Here is a 20,428-nt window from a genome sequence, read left to right on the forward strand (position 1 = left end):
ACCTCACCTCATCTCATCTCACCTCATCTCAGTGTGTCCAACTTCACACTTATAAGTTTAGTGGAGACAAACACAATCAGTACAGAGTGAAAGTTTAGAAATATTTATTTCATAGCAAATACGCAAAACACAGCATACTGATTACAACACTGTTATAAAGTAAAGTACTGTACACTGAAAACTTTAGTAAAAACAACAACAACAACAACAACAAAAAAACAGATATGCTTGCCTGGTGATTACATTACAACATTTAATGTGTAAATACAGACACAGTGTGTCATATACACTGACATGACAATAATAAAGATAATCTCAGATTACCATTTTAAGATTATATACCATTATAAGATATTTTCCTCAGATCTTCCATCTTGTCATTAATGGAGAAATATGTTTTTGCTCCTTAGGTTGTGCAGTTACAGTTATGTATGTACAGTACCAGCAGAGAATAACTTGACCTTGATCCATGATCCAGTGCATTCTTGTAAGTCTTACTCACAGTCAGCAGAGGGAGCCTTTGGCTACTAGCATGAGAATGTCTAATAGGAAGAGAATTGGCACTCTCTGGTTACTTCCGGTTACTGGACTGGCTGCAGTAACACGTCTCTGTCCATGCGGGGGCGGTCGCAGGCGAGTGCAAAATGAATGGAGGTCTATGGCGCTATTACATCAAAATCCACTTTTCTCAGGATATAATTTTTTGTCTAGTAATTTGAATGTTGTATTCGAAAAGGAGATGCAAAGAAATTACACATTGCTGGGTGTTAGATTTTTTAGAGTCACTTATTTGCTTTAAAAAGTCTTTTAAAGTGTCAATGACGTCATACACATCGTACGACCAGAGATACTGCTTTACGGCAATCCTTCAGTCACTTTGGTGCTTTTGCGCTCTGCACTTTCTTTTCTCTCCAGGCATCGACAACACAGCTGACACAGGTAAACACACACAGCTGAAAGAGGTAAATACGTGTGCTAGAAGAGTTTTTGTTTTGTTTGTTTCTGGTCCCGCTTCGGATGCCACGATGCCATCAAGCGGTATCTCTGGTCGTAATCAGTCCTTCACTGACCAATCAGCGTTCATTAGCAGAATGCTAGCGTGTTATGGGCAACAACAACTCAACCTGTAAGAAATCGAAAGGACATAAGTGCTCGTTCATTCAATTTTCGACCTATAACCCATGTTGAACTTGCAAAACCTACAATCAAATCTGAGATTTCTCAACGGCAATCGGGTGAAAGAGACAAATTTAGCCGTCTAGCCCCATAGACTCCCATTCATTTTGCACTCATGGGCGATCGCCCCCAGTGGAACTCTGGTGGAACTACAACCAAAATTCAGTACAATATGATTTAATAGGGAGTGCGCAGGCTCTCCGTAGACGGGCTCTGCTACTACACTTATTCAACAGGCTACTAAATGCATGTTGTTCTCATTACACATACTTCCTAAGCGAAATCTTGATGGTTGCATCTGCTTTTCTGAATTTACTTCTTTCTCTTTATCCCTTTTGTCTCGACTCTTGGAATATGATAGTATCATGGCTGTATAATAATACTAACAACTAAGCATGCAAACCAGCTCTACTCGTGTCTAGACATGACTGAGTAATGAAGCAGGTGTGCTCCAACATGCTCTGTCTGTCCTTCAATAAGAGAGCTGTACAATAACAGACTGTGTGCTCATCATCTCAAAACAACTGTTGAATACTCTGTCTGATCCCGGATATTTGTCTCCTGTAAGAAAAGAAAGAAATGAAAGGAAGTCAAGAGAGAGAGCTGATACTAATATACATGCTTAATGCAAAAAGATGAAAGAGAAAATTCACAAAATAATATCAGCTATAAAGAAAATGTAGCACAAATGTTCCACAAAGGCTGTTAAAATGGGGAATTAAATATATTAGAGAATTCAATGTATCACTATAAATATAAACCTACATCTAGTCAAATGAGAGTTTCACAATCATGTAAGAACATGCACAGAATACACTGAAGAACTGGACTAAAGCCGAGTCACACGTAATGAACAACCATCAGCTAATCATGAGGGTGATGTGCGAACGCAAACCGTGTTTAAATATGGTTAAAAATGTTGATTACCTAGGCCACAAGCATCAACAAAATAAGAACAATTATTCATGACGTCTGAGAGTTAAATTATGCAACATCATGCATATAAAAAGCAGCCACAAGCAGATATGCAAACAAACAATACTGACTTAGTAGTTTTCTACCAGCAGACAAAGAGATTTAGGTAAATAACAAACGTATCTTACTGTATCTGAAGCTCTGTGTGTGGTAAATGTTGCATCAGTATAACTGACCTCTTCCTCGGTTGTCTGAGCTGTTTAATAATCAATTTAGAAATTAAAAAAAATGTTGGCACTATTTCTGCAAAAAAGATACATGGCAATCATTCGCTAATACTTGCCTTTTTTTCCCACCCGTTTGTTTTTACAGCAACAATACATCAACACAGCCCCAGCTATGACCACTACCAGCAATACAACAATTATCAGCTCTGTGAGAAATAAATGACTGGCTCCTGCAATGCATAAGACAACAACAGCCATTACTGTAAATAAGTTTTTTTTTTTTTTTTAAATAAAATAAAAAATACACAAGGGGGACGAGCAACTCAACTGGATACAGGTGAAAATAATGGGTAACTATGGAAACAAATCAGCGCTAGACACCATGGAAACAAATAGACATAACTAAAACACAGGAAAATCTAACACCGTGTCCTAACTACACGCGACGCGCGATAAAAGGTATCTTTTCCATATTAATCAGAGTGTTTGTCCTAACCAGCCGTGACACGCAACGATTCTATTTAAGAAACGGTTTCTATTTTTCTGCGACATCGCGCTGGAACAACAAACACAAAGTGTAGCATTTATAATCTCAGGTACAGTTTATGTGCTTTATTTAATGTTTAAAGCGTGTAATGTAACTTTGAATATCATTTAGTGCTCCCAGCTTTGTAGTTGTAAAGGCAACAATTGATAATACACCTCAGATCTTGAAATTAAACAAATGGAAACAAGAACGTTCTAACTGTGAACAAACAAGTGAATTATTTGACAAAGATTGTTTTAGTAACTCAGTAGCCTATGTATTTGAATAATGTTTAAATGGTGTAATATTTGTCAATTTGATTATGTAGCCTTATCCATTTTGTTGCGATACATACAGATGGTTGGTCTGGGAACGCCCCGTCACGTGATGTGAATTTAGCCCGTGGGGGAAAACATTGCCTTGGCGCTAATTGAAATACACGGGACAATCATGCCGAAGAGTTGCTGTGTCGTTTTCTGTACCGTCAATAAACAAACAAATTATGAATTGAAGTTCTACATCCTTCCTAATAAACACACAGAACGTTTTTGAGATTACTGTGTGAGTAGATCCCTGTGTGATATAGTAGTGGGTGTTAAACTCGTATCTGGCAGTGGGCCAGATTTGTCTACATCCCTTACGAAAAAGAACTATAGTAATCCTATAAGATTTCTATAGTAGTGTATAATATTTATGTGATGTTCTGTAATACCTCTATAGTACTTCTATAGTATGTCCCAAAATACTATAGTATTCCTATAGTATTCCTATATGATTACTATAATATTTTGTCCCAAAATACAAGATTCCTATAGTTTTTCATAAGGGATGTCTCATTCACATTAGCGTTATCAGCTGAAGGCTCGCTTGATAGGCCAATCGCGAACCTATGGAGTAGTTTGAGGTCTACACTCAATACAGACTGCAGTCTATTACCCCTTTTCCACCAAAAAAGAACTGGTTCGGAACTGGTGCTGGTTAAAAGTTGGTTCAACTTGCGAACCTTCTCAGAACCTGTTTGGTTTTCCACTGACTAGAGAGCCCAGCGAACATCGTCGTTATGTCACTGTGTACGTTGCCATAGGCTACGTCTTAGCTTATAGAAACGCTTGCGCCAACTTCAAGCATAACAATTACAATGGCGGACTACATTGTCTTTCTGCAAATGTTTCTCCTGGCATTGCGATCCTATATTGGGGTCAGAAGAAGACATTTAGAACACATTTGTGCTGCTCGTCTGGATTACTATAGACAGAGGTTACGTTTGAGAAGAAGTTCAACAATCACCCCGCCCCCAGCCCCCGACGTAAGCATGATGTGGTAAAAGAACGGTTCTAGTCCAGCAAAGAGTTGGTGCTGCTTTGGAACCAATTTTCCTGGCCGAGAACTGGTTCTTTGGCTGTCGAAACACAAAGAACTGGTTCGCGAGTAGGCACCAGCTCCGAACCGGCACCAGCACTGCCTTGGTGGAAAAGGGGTATGTGAGTTAGGGATAACTGTCAGCACAGTCCCTCGGCAACTTTGTACTACTGATCACCTTTTTACAAAAGGATTAATAGTTTGGAGTGAAGCATACGTACAATTGGTAAGTGACAAGGTTTTATGGAGTTATAGTATGCAACAGTTTTCAACTGATCTGAACCCGAGTGGTGTTCTGTTATTGGACTTCTGTGCTAGTTACAGCTTGTCCATAACGAACACCATGTTCAAGCATAAGGGTGTCCATCAGTGCACATGGCACCAGGACACCCTAGGCCGGAGGTCGATGATCGACTTTGTGGTCGTTTCATCCGACCTCCGGCCGTATGTCTTGGACACTCGGGTGAAGAGAAGGGCGGAGCTGTCAACTGATCACCACCTGGTGGTGAGTTGGATCTGATGGCAGGGGAGGAAGCTGGACAGACTCGGCAGACCCAAACGTACTGTGAGGGTCTGTTGGGAACGTTTGGCCGAATCTCCTGTCAGAGAGATCTTCAACTCCCACCTCCAGCAGAGCTTTGAACAGATCCCGAGGGAGTCTGGAGATATTGAGTCCGAGTGGACCATGTTCTCCACCTCCATTGTCAATGCGGAGCTGTGGCCGTAAGGTCTCCGGTGCCTGTCGAGGCGGCAATCCCCGAACCCGGTGGTGAACACCGGAAGTAAGGGATGCCGTCAAGCTGAAGAAGGAGTCCTATCGGGCCTGGCTGGCTTGTGGGACTCCTGAGGCAGCTGATGGGTCCCGACGGGCCAAGCGAACTGCAGCCCGGGTGGTTGTGGAGGCAAAAACTCGGGCCTGGGAGGAGTTCGGTAAGGCCATGGAGAAGGACTATCGGTCGGCCTCGAAGAGATTCTGGCAAACCGTCCAGCGCCTCAGGAGGGGGAAGCAGTGCCCTACCAACGCTGTTTACAGTGGAGGTGGGCAGCTGTTGACCTCGACTGGGGATATCACCGGACGGTGGAAGGAATACTTCGAGGATCTCCTCAATCCCGCCGTCACGTCTTCCATTGAGGAAGCAGAGGCTGAGGGCTCGGAGGTGGACTCGTCCATCACCCAAGCTGAAGTCACCGAGGTAGTCAAGAAGCTCCTCGGTGGCAAGGCACCGGGGGTGGATGAGATCCGCCCTGAGTACCTCAAGTCTCTGGATGTTGTGGGGCTGTATTGGCTGACACGCCTCTGCAGCATCGCGTGGCGGTCGGGGACAGTGCCTTTGGACTGGCAGACCGGGGTGGTGGTCCCTCTTTTCAAGAAGGGGGACCGGAGGGTGTGCTCCAACTATAGGGGGATCACACTTCTCAGCCTCCCTGGGAAAGTCTATGCCAGGGTACTGGAGAGGAGAATCCGGCCGATAGTAGAACCTTGGATTCAGGAGGAACAGTGTGGTTTTCGTCCCGGTCGTGGAACACTGGACCAGCTCTATACCCTCTACAAGGTGCTGGAGGGCTCATGGGAGTTTGCCCAACCAATCCACATGTGCTTTGTGGATTTGGAGAAGGCATTCGACTGTGTCCCTCGCGGCATCTTGTGGAGGGTGCTCTGGGAGTATGGGGTTCAGGGCCCTTTGCTAAGGGCTATCCGGTCCCTGTACGACCGGAGCAGGAGCTTGGTTCGCATTGCCGGCAGTAAGTCAGACTTGTTCCCGGTGCATGTTGGACTCCGGCAGGGCTGCCCTTTGTCGCCGGTTCTGTTCATAATTTTTATGGACAGAATTTCTAGGCGCAGCCAGGGGCCGGAGGGGGTCAGGTTTGGGGACCACACGATTTCATCTCTGCTCTTTGCGGATGATGTTGTCGTGCTGGCCTCATCAAACCAGGACCTCCAGCATGCACTGGGATGGTTTGCAGCCGAGTGTGAAGCGGCTGGGATGAGAATCAGCACCTCCAAATCCGAGGCCATGGTTCTCAGTCGGAAAAGGGTGGTTTGCCCGCTTCAGGTTGGTGGAGAGCTCCTGCCTCAAGTGGAGGAGTTCAAGTATCTTGGGGTCTTGTTCACGAGTGAGGGAAGGATGGAACGGGAGATTGACAGGCGGATCGGTGCTCTCGATTTACCGGTCAATCTACGTTCCTACTCTCACCTATGGTCATGAGCTGTGGGTCATGACCGAAAGGACAAGATCCCGGATACAAGCGGCCGAAATGAGCTTTCTCCGCAGGGTGGCTGGGCGATCCCTTAGAGATAGGGTGAGAAGCTCGGTCACTCGGGAGGAGCACAGAGTAGAGCCGCTGCTCCTCCACACCGAGAGGGGTTAGTTGAGGTGGCTCGGGCATCTTTTCCGGATGCCTCCTGGACGCCTTCCCGGGAAGGTGTTCCGGGCATGTTCCACCGGGAGGAGACCCCGGGGAAGACCTAGGACACGCTGGAGAGACTATGTCTCCCGGCTGGCCTGGGAACGCCTCGGTGTCCCCCCGGAAGAGCTGGAGGAAGTGTCTAGGGAGAGGGAAGTCTGGGCATCCCTGCTTAGACTGCTGCCCCCGCGACCCGGTCCCGGATAAGCGGTAGAAGATGGATGGATGCATGGATGGATAGTATGCAACATACGAAAGTTGATTGAGTTATAGGCTAATGTTACCACTACAGCTACCGCGATGTCTTACCTGGAGATTCAACCAGATAACAAAATATGTCTGGAAACGACACCTCTGGCCATTTGGTTGGGTCATTGACCCAGTTTTTAATTAAATAAGGGCAATCATAACCTATTGCAGTTAATTTTGCAATGTACCGTTGCCGGTCGGCAGGCGTCAATGACTCGCAATACGACATTTTTGTCATTCAAATACACATGATGTTCAGTGTTTTCCCCCTCGCCAACTCCACCCTCGCCATTCCAGACCACGCCCCCAACAATGACTAGATGCCGACTGTATTTATTGCCGTCAAGATTACTCTCTGGTGCTATGCACTTGCCGCGAGACTCCGCCCACACGCTGTTCTGATTGGCTGTGGGTTTTGATTGATTTTGACGCATCTCGCAGTCGCGTCTAGTGTGGACAGACAAATTAATTGTCGCTGGAATCTTATCGCATCGCATCTCGTTAGGACACGGTGTAACTTAGAAATGACAGAAATAAGAAAAACTTAAAAATCTCAGCGCAGAAATGATCAAACTTGGTTGTGACAATAAGAATATATCAATAAAATGTATGTTATGTACTGGGGAAAATGCTAGTCAAATGCACCGAACAAGGTATGATTAGAAAATGCTTAAATGTGACCCTGGACCACAAAGCCAGTCACATGGGTAATTTTTTTTTAACATATTTTATATATTTATAGATAATAGAGATAATAGATTTATATCTGAATAAATATAAATCTGAATAAATAAGCTTTCCATTGATGTATGGTTTGTTATTATAGGACAATATTTGATTGAGATACAACTATTTGAAAATCTGGAATCTGAGGGTGCAAAAAAATCGAAACATTGAGAAAATCGTTGTCAAAAAAAGATTCGAGAAAAAGTTGTCCATTATGGTCGCGATTGTGTTGCATTCACTCACAAAAATAAATGTTTTATATATTTACTTTAGGAAATGTACTAAATATCTTCATGGAACATGATCTTTACTTAATATCCTAATGATTTTGGCATAAAAGAAAAAATCTATCATTTTGACCCATGCAATGTATTGTTGGCTATTGCCTCAAATATACCCGTGCAACTTATGACTGGTTTTGTAATCAAGGGTCATAAATGTGTAAATTGCATGTGAATGTGTGCAATGTTAAACTAAGATGCAGAGTTTGTTGAATGTTGACACACCTGGACACGTCCGACAGAGATCAGTGTTGTTGAGGTGTGTAGTTCGGTTGATGAATGAATAAGACACTACACAGCTGTATGAATCATCCAGACACTGAATCTCCAGAGGTAGAGAGAGACTGATGCTGAGATCAGACACACTGATGCTGGACAATACACTGATTCCTTTATACCAGGAGAGAGTCACATCACTCACATTCACAGCTGAACACACCAGTGAACAATTCTGTTCTGATGATCTTTCTGACACTGAAGGTTTTTGTGGAGAATCACTGATGACAGGAACAGTTAAAAGAGCTAAAAAATAAAGGTTTTTTTTTTTTTTAGGAAGAATCGGTCATAAAGATGTCTGTAAAGATTCTCAATAAAAAAATAGCAATGCATCTCTAAAACTTTTTCAACCTTTTTCAACAATTCAGATGCTCTAAAACGAATACTATGAGGCATGAACAATGGCAACTTGACAGAAGTTTTTAGATATACAAAATAATAGACATTTTTCAAATTCTTCTTAAGAATAATTCCTGACATTGACAGCCTTCAATCATCATCATACTAGACCAAAATAAAGAATTTATGATTTCTCACCATAGACAGCAATACTAAAGCTCTTATGTTTGACGGCTCCATTGATGACCTGTAGTTTATAAAGTCCAGAGTGTAATTTGTTGATGTTTGTGATGGTCAGAGATCCTGTCTTCTCATCTATCTTTAATCTGTCTCTGAATCTCTCCTTATCACCACTATCATGTATAGAGATGATCCGTTCAAAGATCTGAGCAATACGAATCTCTGAATTGTGAAATCTAAATGTCCACAGTATCAGATCATCTCTCTGTATTTCAGTAACATTAGTGTGTAAAGTGACAGTATCTCCCTCCATCACTGATATCATCTCAGTTTCATCTGCATAAACACCAGACACACCTGGAACAAAACAATCAGCACAACATAGATTATCACCTCAGATATCTTTTAGAGTTTATTTGGAGAAAGACATAAAACACCACTATAATTTCTTAAACCTAAGAGTTTAAACAAAGTACATAAAAGCTAAAGATAATTTTTTTTTTTTTTTAAAGCATAAAGTTTCATCCGGACATTACTGTCTACACACCAATAAGCGGCACACTAATGAAATATGGGTCTTCTTACCATTTGCTGTTGTTGAGCTGGTATTTGAATGTAGTTGCTGCTGTGTCAACTTTAAAACTGCAAAAGACTTGAAAAGTTTAATGAAAGGGCCAAAGAATTACATATAATGATACAGTGTAAACCCTAATAAGTTGAGACTACTCAAATGATTTGAGGAAAGTTATTCCCTCAGTTCAGATGAGTAATGGGGAAAAACCCAGTTTAATTGAGCTGACCTAATGTGTTCTTTTCATTAAATTAAATTAACTTAACTTAAATGTTTAAGTACAGATAACTTAAAAGGCAAACAAACTAAATTCAAACTTCCCAGTTTATATTCTGTTGTTTACTTGTATTATATAATTTATAGGCTAAATCATTAAAACTTAAAACAACTAAAGTCTTGTTTTTCCCCCTCGACAGCTTTATTAGGGTTACACAACATAGCTGAAATTCTAGAATGTATATTGAAATAACATCATTTTAACATTTAATCAATAAAAAAAATATATAATTACAATACATGCAGTAAAATTAATCAATTGATTCAAAACAATCTGCCATTTAACCCACTATGGTACAATGTTGCCTCCAGGCAGTCTATTTTAGTTTATTTTTAATAAAATGAGACACCCATTTATTGGTCAAACCTATCTCAGGGGAGAAGAACTCAAATACTAATCAATGAAAGTGCAAAAAAGTAGTAAAATGACCCACAGGGTCCATTTTGTGTCTTGTTTCACCACATGTGCACAGATCACATGGCTCAATATTTTCCCTCAATGAAAAGTGCATTTTTCACTATAATTTGCGCCCAGATAATCACCCACAAAAAATATGAGTCACCTTCACTGAGCAAAAATAAGTATTTTCAATAACTTTACATTATATATCATCAAATGTTTTAGAGGACATTACAAAAAAACTGTGGCAACATTGTACCACAATGGAATCGCATAAGGTCATACCAGGGCATACTAGTTTGGAATACAAATATATTTGTCAGAAAGAGTTAGAATTATCTAAATACGTTTGCAATTTTCCAAGATTTTGTAATACACTAGTAGTAATTCACATAATATATCTGCACATATTATGATTTGCACATTTTCTATAAAATTTATGAAAATATTTATTATGCAAAAAACCATAAACTTACCTCCTAAAAGTAATGAGCAAAAAAATAAAGATGTGTAAACCATCTTCTTTAACAGCTCAAACAGTTTGTAAGCAAGAAACTCAACATTATGCAACATAGACGGCAAGTAAAGAGGTTCGCTTTTCTGATGGAAAAGAAAAAAAAGAAGCAGGCTAATACTTCGAGGGACTCAGTTGTGCGCAAATTAAATAATTCAGAGCTGAATAAATTCCGCTTAAAACCGTTGGTAATGTCGTGGCAAAGAGCGCTCATTTAAATGATTACGGACCCTGTATTTTGGCAGACAATTCTTAGGTCAGAGTTACTCCATTCAGCGTAAGATCCGAAATAATAGGTTCTTTTGAGATGCTCTTAGTCTGAAGTCTGCGGTGAGGGGAGGAGTGAAAAAAGTACAAGACGCACCAGTTCTGTCTTCTCACAGTCAGACTTCCATCAAAGGCAGTCAGATATCGCTGCTAATATTGTGTTGCTAATACACTGGATGCAATTTAGGTTCTGTTGCTTTTATATGAAAATAAATATGACAAACAAGACACCAAAAGTATTTAATTACATTCGAAAGATATGTTTGTCAATCATTTTTACTTAAATACAGGCATTATATATATATATATATATATATATATATATATATATATATATATATATATATATATATATATATATATTAGAAATATGACAACAGTCACTTATCATAGCACTGCCAGAGAGTTTGGGAATATTCACACATCATTTATACACATAAAACTGGATATCAGAGTTTTAAAAATCAAACATTTTAAAAGAGATCAATAAATTAAGTTGTTTTTTTTATTTTTATTTTTTTTATACTAAAGCATTAAAGGGTCCCTATTATGGATTTTTGAAAATGACCTTTCATGTAGTGTGTAACATAGCTCAAAGTGAATGAAAACATCCTGCAAAGTTTTAAATCTGAAAGTGCACCGTTTATAAAGTTATTGTCTTTCAAAAGTAAGAGTCGACTCTGAGTCAATGAAATGAATCGTTTTTCAAACAAGTCATAAGCTGTTTTATGAGGCGCCACGTAGGATTTAAATCAAACTTCGCTTATCAATACATACATAACACACGTGCATACACCTATAAATTACTCGCATATAGGCTACATATATACTATTGGATGTTCAAAATACATATATGAAATACACGTGCACACTAATATGAAATCCATACCAATAGCCTACATATTATGTTAGTAATGAATGCACTTGTGAATAACTTGCATATACATATAAACTTGACGCACGCATACACCTATAAATACTCGCATAGAGCGGGGCACAAAGTAACGCTTTTTGTATTTTTTTTTTTTTATGTATTATTATTTTTTTTAGTATTTATTTTTTCCCACATTAATTTCCCACATGTCTACTACAATTATGTGTTTTTCTTTTATTAATACAGTATATACTTTTTTCTTGATATACCCCGAAAGAATGGAAGTGAAATGTGACAACATGCCCCATAGGTGGGGTACATTGTAACATGTCCAGGGGCATATTGTAACATGACCATATGACAGCTTAAAATGTTATCTGATCTAATAAAAAAAAATACAAAACAAACTAAAATATTTTCTAAATAAAATACAATTAAAAAACTTTTTCATATAAAATAATGGCAATTTTTAATAATTAAATATAAACTCATTTTTGAGTTTGGACTACGAACACATGAAAACACAGCTATACAACATAGTTCAAAACAAATAAATAATTAGTCATTTCTGAACATTGACTCTCAGTCTTTATTCACCTTTTTCTCACGTTTTCTCAATAAAATTAATAAAAGTATAGAATATAATAGCATATTTCTAATAGGGGCACATTGTAACGCAGTGTGACAACATGCCCCCGCCTGCACAACTGGGATTTAAACCCTGCTAGTGTCTTCTGCTAGTTAGCGAAGCATTAAATAACTATCTCAACTGTTAAATAACATCTTGGAGATTAAAATAATATCAGATTTGTCTTATTTTAAATAAACACAAAAAATAGAGATGAAAAATTAACTTAAGTAAGAAATTTACTTTTGCTATGGTTTAATAAATGTCTATGGATATCTTCCAAAAAAATAATAATTTTAGCGGATTTTTTTTTTCTATATAGTGTTGATATGGCAACTAGTAAATACTAGGGCTAGGGGAATTAACGCGTTAATCTTTGCGATTAATTTGAAATGTTTAACGCGTTAAAAAAAATAACGCAATTGACGCGGCACTTTTTTTTTTGCCTCGTTTTAATGATTTCCTGTTGCGTCTGCTATTAAAAAGGCCGAAATATGCCGTCCCACCCCTCCATGTTCGGCGGTCAGGTTTCATTCTCGGGCAGCTTTCATGAGCGGGTCTTTTCCACTCGGTATGTGCGTCGCGCTCTGTGCTCCGCGCGCACGCGCGTGTGTGTGTGTATGTGTGTCGGCGCGCTCTGTGCTCCGCGCGCGCGCGCGCGTGCGTGTGTGTGTGTGTGTGTGTGTGTGTGTGTGTGTGTGTCGGCTCGCTCTGTCGTTAATGGCCCAGCAGCGGCGCGCTCTCCGTTCCGTGTGTGTGTATGTATGTGTGTGTGTGTGTGTGTGTGTGTGTGTCGGCGGCTCTGTCGTTAACGGCCCAAAGGCTTCAATCATGTACTAAGCACTGGAAAAGTAAAGTCCACCAAAGTAAATTGTCTCTGAGTCCACTCAAGTAACGTGAAATTTCTCTGTTGACTTCTGTTTGCTGAGCTGGTATAGTCATGCTGGGCAACAATGGTAAAATGACCTGCTCTGATCACATGCTCAGGTAATAATAGCTTTGTAGGACTATATTTTGTTTTAATAATTAATAAAATAATAATAATAATAATAATAATAATAATCTGTTAAATTGATTATGTTGATTGATTATTGAAAAATAATAATATATTGATATATTGATGTTTAATATTTTAATATAGGGCTATTTTCTGTTCCCTTTTTTTCCTGTGTTGTTTAATTAGGTGATTCTAAGTTTAAATATTGATGATTACAAGCTTGGGGGAAGCGCAATTAATTGCAATTAATTACAGAAATTGTGCAATTAATTAGTTATTTTTTTTTTAATCGATTCCCAGCCCTAGTAAATACACAAAGTTTCGTCATCCAAGCATGTGCGGAAGTATTTAAAACAAGCGCGTTACAACTAACCCCGCGTTAGGTTGTGCCCCGCGCTCCCCTACATATAAACTTCCATGCATATACACCTATAAACACTCGCACATACATATACACTCGCTGCACGCAGACACACATAAACACTCACACATACATATAAACTTCCATGCATATACACATATAAACACTCGCACATACATATAAACTCGATGCGGGCATACACATCAATAAAACACTCGCGCGTATACAAAATACAACGTGGATGCATGCTTTAGTTGTGTATATATGTATGCGAGTGATTTCATATGTGGATGTGCGTGAACTTTTCAGTGCAAATGGAAGGCATTTCAGTGTAACCGGAAGCCATTTCAGTGTAAAAGGAAGTAATTTGTGCATACACGGAAGTAACCTGCCTATTTACCGCATTTGGGTCCATGTACGTTTTGATAGTTTGTTTTCCAATTCGAAATGAAATAAGCATAAACGAGAAAACGGCCCCTTTATTCGTTTTTTCGTAAAAAAAAAGAAGAAAAAAAAGCCTAAAGCCTCTTACGTTGTTGATTTATATTTCAAACAACAATTCGACATTTGCTCGCAATGTTTTTCTTACAAAAAAACTCATAATTTTGAAGGACAATTGTCTATTACATACAACACAGATAGAAGGGTGCCAATAAATCTGTGGTGATATACAACACGCTTTAAGTCACACTGTAAAGTGTTTTTAGATATTACATAAAGAATTTACATATACCAAAGACTTTACAAATAAACTGGGTCAGCATACTGTTAATTACAGTTAGTACCATGGGAAGTATAGGGGTGCTGAGCGTGACCCCTGGAGTGGAGCCCATGAATTAATATGGTTGGGGATAAAAGTTCACACAAACAAAACCCAAAAACTGTGGTGTTTTGCCTATAGGCATACATATTACGTGTGTTTGTTTTTATTTATGCTGTATTATAAAATACCCATATTATAACAAATAAATAAAATATATTTGGAAATTGCCCTTTAAAACGAAGGCTCAGTTTGTGGTTCACAATGATTTGATTAAAAACAACAAAAACAATAAAACAAAGACAAAGTCACTTATATTAAACACTTATTTATGTTTTTGTTAACAGAAGTTATCTAGCACCTTTAATTGCCTCCGCTATCGTCCTGTCAATCATCTGTCTCATTCTCACGGGTCGCGGCTATGATTACAGTTTCAGTAAAAATGTATTTCACCATCATCGGTACCCACCCTCAGCCGATTGGCATTACAGTATTTTCAATCACTATCCCGTGTCAAAACGGAGCGTCTAAAAGACAAGTTCTGACTGCTGACTGAACATTGGTCAGTGAGCCTCTCCCGCTCGGCGCTGTCAAGCGCAGATTCACCACACAGATTTAACTCCGCACAGCTAAATGAAACAGGCTGGTGGCAGACTAATAATTAATATTTCTGATGTAAAGATTTCTGTGAAACGCGTAAAGTTGCACAGAAGAAAGCCCAATAGGACCTGCCCTGTACAGTTTAAGAATCTGTAGCCACAGTAGAGGACTATTATTTTGTTGAACAGACCCGAGCGACAACTGATGACGTCACATGCTCAGACTTGCTTGACCAATCGGCGGAAGGGGGCGTGTCAGGCCGCCCACATGTGGAAAACGAATTTTGAAGTAATTTATTCGTTTTTTGCCTGTGAACTAAAAAAAAACGAAAAATCAAGCCGAAATCTCGTTTTTTCGTTCTAAACCCTAACGAATAAAGGGGCCGTTTTCTCGTTTATGCTTATTTCATTTCAAATTGGAAAACAAACTATCAAAACGTACACAGACCCAAATAGGCAGGTTACTTCCGTGTACGCACAAATGACTTCCTTTTACACTGAAATGCCTTCCGTTTGCACTGAAAAGTTCACGCACATCCACATTATGAAATCACTCGCATGTACATATACACAACTAAAGCATGCATCCACGTTTTATTTTGTATGTATGCGCGAGTGTTTTATGGATGTGTATGCGCGCATCGAGTTTATATGTATGTGCGAGTGTTTATATGTGTATATGCATGGGAGTTTGGTCCGTGTACTTTTTGGTCATTTCATTTCCTGTTTGGAATGGAATAACGAGAAATGAAAACCAGCTCGTTTATTCGTTTTTTAGTTTAGTTTAAAAAACGAAAGATGAGATTTTGGCTCGATTTTTCATTTTTCGTTTGTGGTTTACAAATCGGTTTATGGGTTCAATATTTCATTTCCACACGTGGGCGGCGCTGAAACGCCCCTTTCATCTGATTGGTCAAACCGCTCCGCCTTCAGTAAGCTACGAGCTTTTCTTTCTGTCAGGCAGAATAAGAGTCAGTACAAACGCACTTTAATAAAATAATGTCTGAAACCACCACTCACTGTTAACTACGCTCAATATTTGAAGCAGAATATGTTGCTGGTCACGTAATTCGCGCTGCTGCGACTTGCAAGTGTGACTCCATTAATGTGAGCCACAGTAAATGACAGATTATTTTAGCATGATGTATTTCCCATTGATAAATACAGTGCAAATAGTTCAGTATTTCCACTTCCCTTTTATTCAAAGAGACGGAACTATTTGCACTGTATTTATCAATGGGAAATACATCATGATGCTAAAATAATCTGTCATATAGCCTACTTTGGCTCACATTATTGGGGTCGCTTGCAAGTCGCAGCAGCACGAACGTGAACCAGCAACATATTATTGTGCGTAGTTAACAGTGAGTGGTGATTTCAGACATTATTTTATTAAAGTGCATTTGTCAGTGCCGCACTCGTACTGACTCTGCCTGACAGAAAGAAAAGCTCGTTGCTTAGGCTACTGAAGGCGGAGCGTTTTGGCCAATCAGATGAAAGGGGCGTTTCAGCGCCGCCCACATGTGCAAATGAAATATCGAACCCATAATCCGATTTTTAAACTACAAACGAAAAATGAAAAATCGAGCCAAAATCTAATTTTTCGTTTTTTAAACTTAACTAAAAAACGAATAAACGAGCTGGTTTTCATTTCTCGTTATTCCATTCCAAACAGGAAATGAAATGACCAAAAAGTACACGGACCGAGTTTGTATGTATATGTGAGTATTTATAGGTGTAAGCATGTGTCAAGTTTATATGTATATGCAAGTTATTCACAAGTGTATGCATTCATTACTAACATAATATGTATTGGTATGGATTTCATATTAGTGTGCACGTGTATTTCATGTATTTTGAACATCCAATAGTATACATGTATATGCACGTGTGTTATGTATGTATTGATAAGCGAAGTTTGATTTAAATCCTATGTGGCGCCTCATACTGTTTCATTGTGACATCAAGATGAAACATTAGCATATTGCCCGCCCATTTATTGCATGTTAATGACACCAGGGAAAACTTGAACCTCAAACCAGCAGCTGATTCCTGTGGATACTGGATAGCATCATGTCCAGAAGACGCTGTGCTCTACAATGTGAAGGTAAAGCTAGTTTTTTTTCACTGCCCAAGGACGAGCATGTGAAGAATCAGTGGTTAAAAAATTCATCTTTACCATGATATCACAGCAGTATAATCCTAAAGTTTTGCTGTGTTCCCTTTATTTGACTGACGACTGCTTCTCAAATCTCAGAGTTCAATGCAGGATTCACAAACCGTTTTTACTCTTAAAAAAATGGTGTTAAAAAAAAACGTAGTTTTGAGTTTTATATTGTGTACCAACGTTTATTTTACATCAGTCATTCACGCTAGAGCTCGGCTAACATTGTATACATGCACTGTTATTGATACAGTTTCCATGTGTTCACTGCAATATATTAAAAAAAATACTCTGTAAATAAATAGAACAAGTAAATTAGTACAAGTAAAATAATCAGTTTGTTGATGAACATGCACTAGTTAATGCTGATGGTGAGGAATTACAGTTGCAACATCTCATATAATGTACCTCAAAATGAGTAGTGTATCACTGAGAAACGTCCTGCTCGAGCCGTCCTTTCGATGGAGGTTCGGGTTAAATAACTATAGTTCTTCCAGTGTTTCATTATCGGACTCGCACTCGCATTAATATGGTAAAATCAACGTCATTGTTCGTCACTGTGTTTAGTTTACGGTGTAGGACTCGCACTCGCATTAATATGGTAAAATCAACGTCATTGTTCGTCACTGTGTTTAGTTTACGGTGTAGGAAACTACACAACCTCAGGACAAGCAGAGCTGACATTGTTATGGAAATGGGCGGTTTTGTTTTCGACACGCTGCGAACGGTAGGCCAATCACAATAGACTGAGCTGTCTGGCCAATCAGAGCAGAGTATATCGCGGAAAGGAGGGATTTAGAGAGAATGAATGCAAGGGATTTGCTGTAAACTAGCAGTTATTTAACGTTTCATTTGTGTGAACTGAATTCTGAAAGCGATTCCAGTGCTATCGTTCCTCTGTGTTATCATTATACAGTAGTTGTAGGGTTTGGGCTAATCTTTTCCATTTAAAAGGATTTTTTAAAACTACTTTTTTATCATTGTCCTTATAGTTATCATCCTTGATGTGAACGGGTCTTTGGTGTTTATAGTATGAAATGCAGTGAGCTTAATGAACGCAGTTCACACAGAATGCTTTTTTAATCTATGAAACACAAGACGCAGTGCAATGAATTGAAAACATGCAGTTCATTCCACGTGAAAGATGAAGATCATGACCGGCAAAGCCGATTTGGCTCTTATAAACATTGTTGTATTTATATTTTCGACATTAGTTTGCTGCCAGGCTGTTTACTCTGATGTTAAAGTTGAGGGACAAACCGTCCTGTTCTTTAACCCACCAAACCACCCACCCACCCACCCACCCACACACACACACACACACACACACACTCACACACACTCACACACTCACTCTACGGATGTACCCTATACAATCAGTAGCCTTAGGTAAGACCACAGAACATCTCACTTTGACTCAGTAACTTAGTTGGAAAGTGCCACTGTGCATGAAAAGCATCTTTATTTTGATTGCTGCAAACAAAGAAAAAATGTACAGTGTTCAAGAAATGTGCAATACAAAATGCACAAAACTGAGAAATTGCATTGCAGAGTACTGAAACTGACTTTAGATTTGAAAAACACTGAATTTAAGTATATTTATTCCATTTGTGATTACATTTGTGATGTACAGCTGTTTTTGTCCAAACAAAGAAAGTAAATGGGATCCAAACCTTTAACCACTTTTGACTTTAATTGTACAGATTGTACACAGAGTCATTTATGTAAATATCTTCTGAGTAAGAATATTAAGATTCTTATTAAGATTACATGAAAGTAATGTTCATTTTTGAGTGAAATGTACCTGTAAGAGAATGGAAAAAATTGTCTGTGTTGCGAGACTGGCATTTCCTCCATCTCTCACTTTCAAACCACATCCTGTGAGACTCATGTCGAAGTCATGTAATGAAAAACCAAGAAAAACCATCAGATTCTCAAAAATTTTTGTCTTTACAAAAACATATACAACAATAAATTATACCTTAGTTTTTATACTTGCATTAAACAAAATCAAAACAATGAAAACAATAAGTAAAATACAAAAATAGTCAATTTTATAGTGTAGAAGAAAGAGAACCTCTTGTTTTACATGCATTTGACATTTAAATATTGAAATAATAAATAATATAAACCGTTTTGTATTAAAACAGGTTAGGTTATATAAAAATGCCTTGGGAAATATGTTTTAATATATTATGAGTAAGACAGAACAAGCAATAAAATAATCTGAAAATAACAAATAAAATCAAGGTATTTTCTTTGGGCATTTTTATGAAAATATTATTTGTTGGTAGCCTATGCTAAACTCAAAAACATGTTTTCAGGTTTACACAAATGAGCCTTATGCCAAATACTGAATAGACACCATGAATTGATAACTAAACATAAATGGAAACGGCCCGAGGTCAATCCATACTATAAATGCTGAGTTCAGAGTCAAGAAAACCCTCCTCTGCTGTCACTAAAAATGTGCCAAAAAACATGTTTATCAGTCAGTTATTACAGTTATTAAACAGACTGCTGGGAGTGGAGTAAACACAAGGTCAAGTAAACACTTCAGCTAAATCAAATAAAAAACATGCAAATTCAACGACTTTTATGATCTACCTAACATGCAAATACAACGACTTTTATGATCTACTTAAAATTCTGGTTATGCAAAGTTTATGCAAAACGACCATAATTTTATTTTTATTTTTTAAATGCATGTCATAAAAACCTAAATCTACAATCTAAACTTAATCCAAATGCAAATTTGCAACAAAAAAAGTGACTAACTTTTAACTTTAACTTTTTTATTATTATTTTTTATTCATAATGACAAAGGCAATGTGAATGCATGAATACTTCTTCCTCACTCACACTCTGGACTACATTTCCCATGTTCCCAGACATGAAATGTTCAGTTTTCAGATAATAAAATTCACATATTAAAGTGAATTAAATGTAATAATAATAATAATAATTATTATTATAATAATAAGTAGTAGTAAATGGTGGTCTAATTATTTTATGGTTTTATACTGCTTATATGGCAGAAAATATGGTCATGCAATATATGTTATTAGATGGACTTGAACTTCCATAAACCAGTCGAGTAGTGGTCTGGGTTCAAACATTCCAACATGCAAAAGTGCAGCATTCACGTGACGTGACTGGAAAGAAAGCAAAGCTTCATTGATCACGTGTTTCTGAAAACAATACTCATGAGAAATTGCGCTGCGTCTCGATAAGCACGCTTTGAAGCTTCAGTGTCACATAACATCACTATCTCCAGCGTCTCCAGTTCATCTACCTGTGTGTATTATAAGATTACCTTACCGCCATCAAGTCGAGGTATGTGTATCCTTGGTCATC

At 38.5% G+C, this 20,428-nt stretch overlaps 2 protein-coding genes and 1 pseudogene across 3 annotated transcripts in view; all 3 read right to left on the reverse strand.

The window, feature by feature from the left end:
- LOC311085168 (CD48 antigen-like) overlaps nucleotides 1-1,543 on the reverse strand; it is a 21,600-nt pseudogene extending 20,057 nt beyond the window's left edge. The window contains exon 1 of the transcript in view: nucleotides 1,447-1,543. The product of the transcript in view is annotated as a CD48 antigen-like (transcript). The remainder of the gene's footprint in view (nucleotides 1-1,446) is intronic.
- LOC311085884 (uncharacterized protein) overlaps nucleotides 1-20,428 on the reverse strand; it is a gene marked incomplete at its 5' end in the record, with an annotated part of 58,429 nt that overhangs the window by 20,964 nt on the left and 17,037 nt on the right. The gene's annotated exons all lie outside the window — the stretch shown is intronic.
- LOC311085169 (uncharacterized protein) lies at nucleotides 89-18,962 on the reverse strand (the record flags this gene model as incomplete). The annotated part of the gene is made up of 6 exons (XM_084117604.1): nucleotides 89-1,737; nucleotides 2,280-2,347; nucleotides 2,435-2,548; nucleotides 8,091-8,387; nucleotides 8,679-9,017; nucleotides 18,944-18,962. The coding sequence occupies 6 exons, from the start codon at nucleotides 18,960-18,962 to the stop codon at nucleotides 1,687-1,689; spliced, it is 888 nt and encodes a 295-aa protein (XP_083973730.1). The 3' UTR covers nucleotides 89-1,686.

This window comes from Abramis brama (genome assembly GCF_963993115.1).
Source record: "Abramis brama genome assembly, chromosome: 6".
Classification (NCBI taxonomy): domain Eukaryota; kingdom Metazoa; phylum Chordata; class Actinopteri; order Cypriniformes; family Leuciscidae; genus Abramis; species Abramis brama.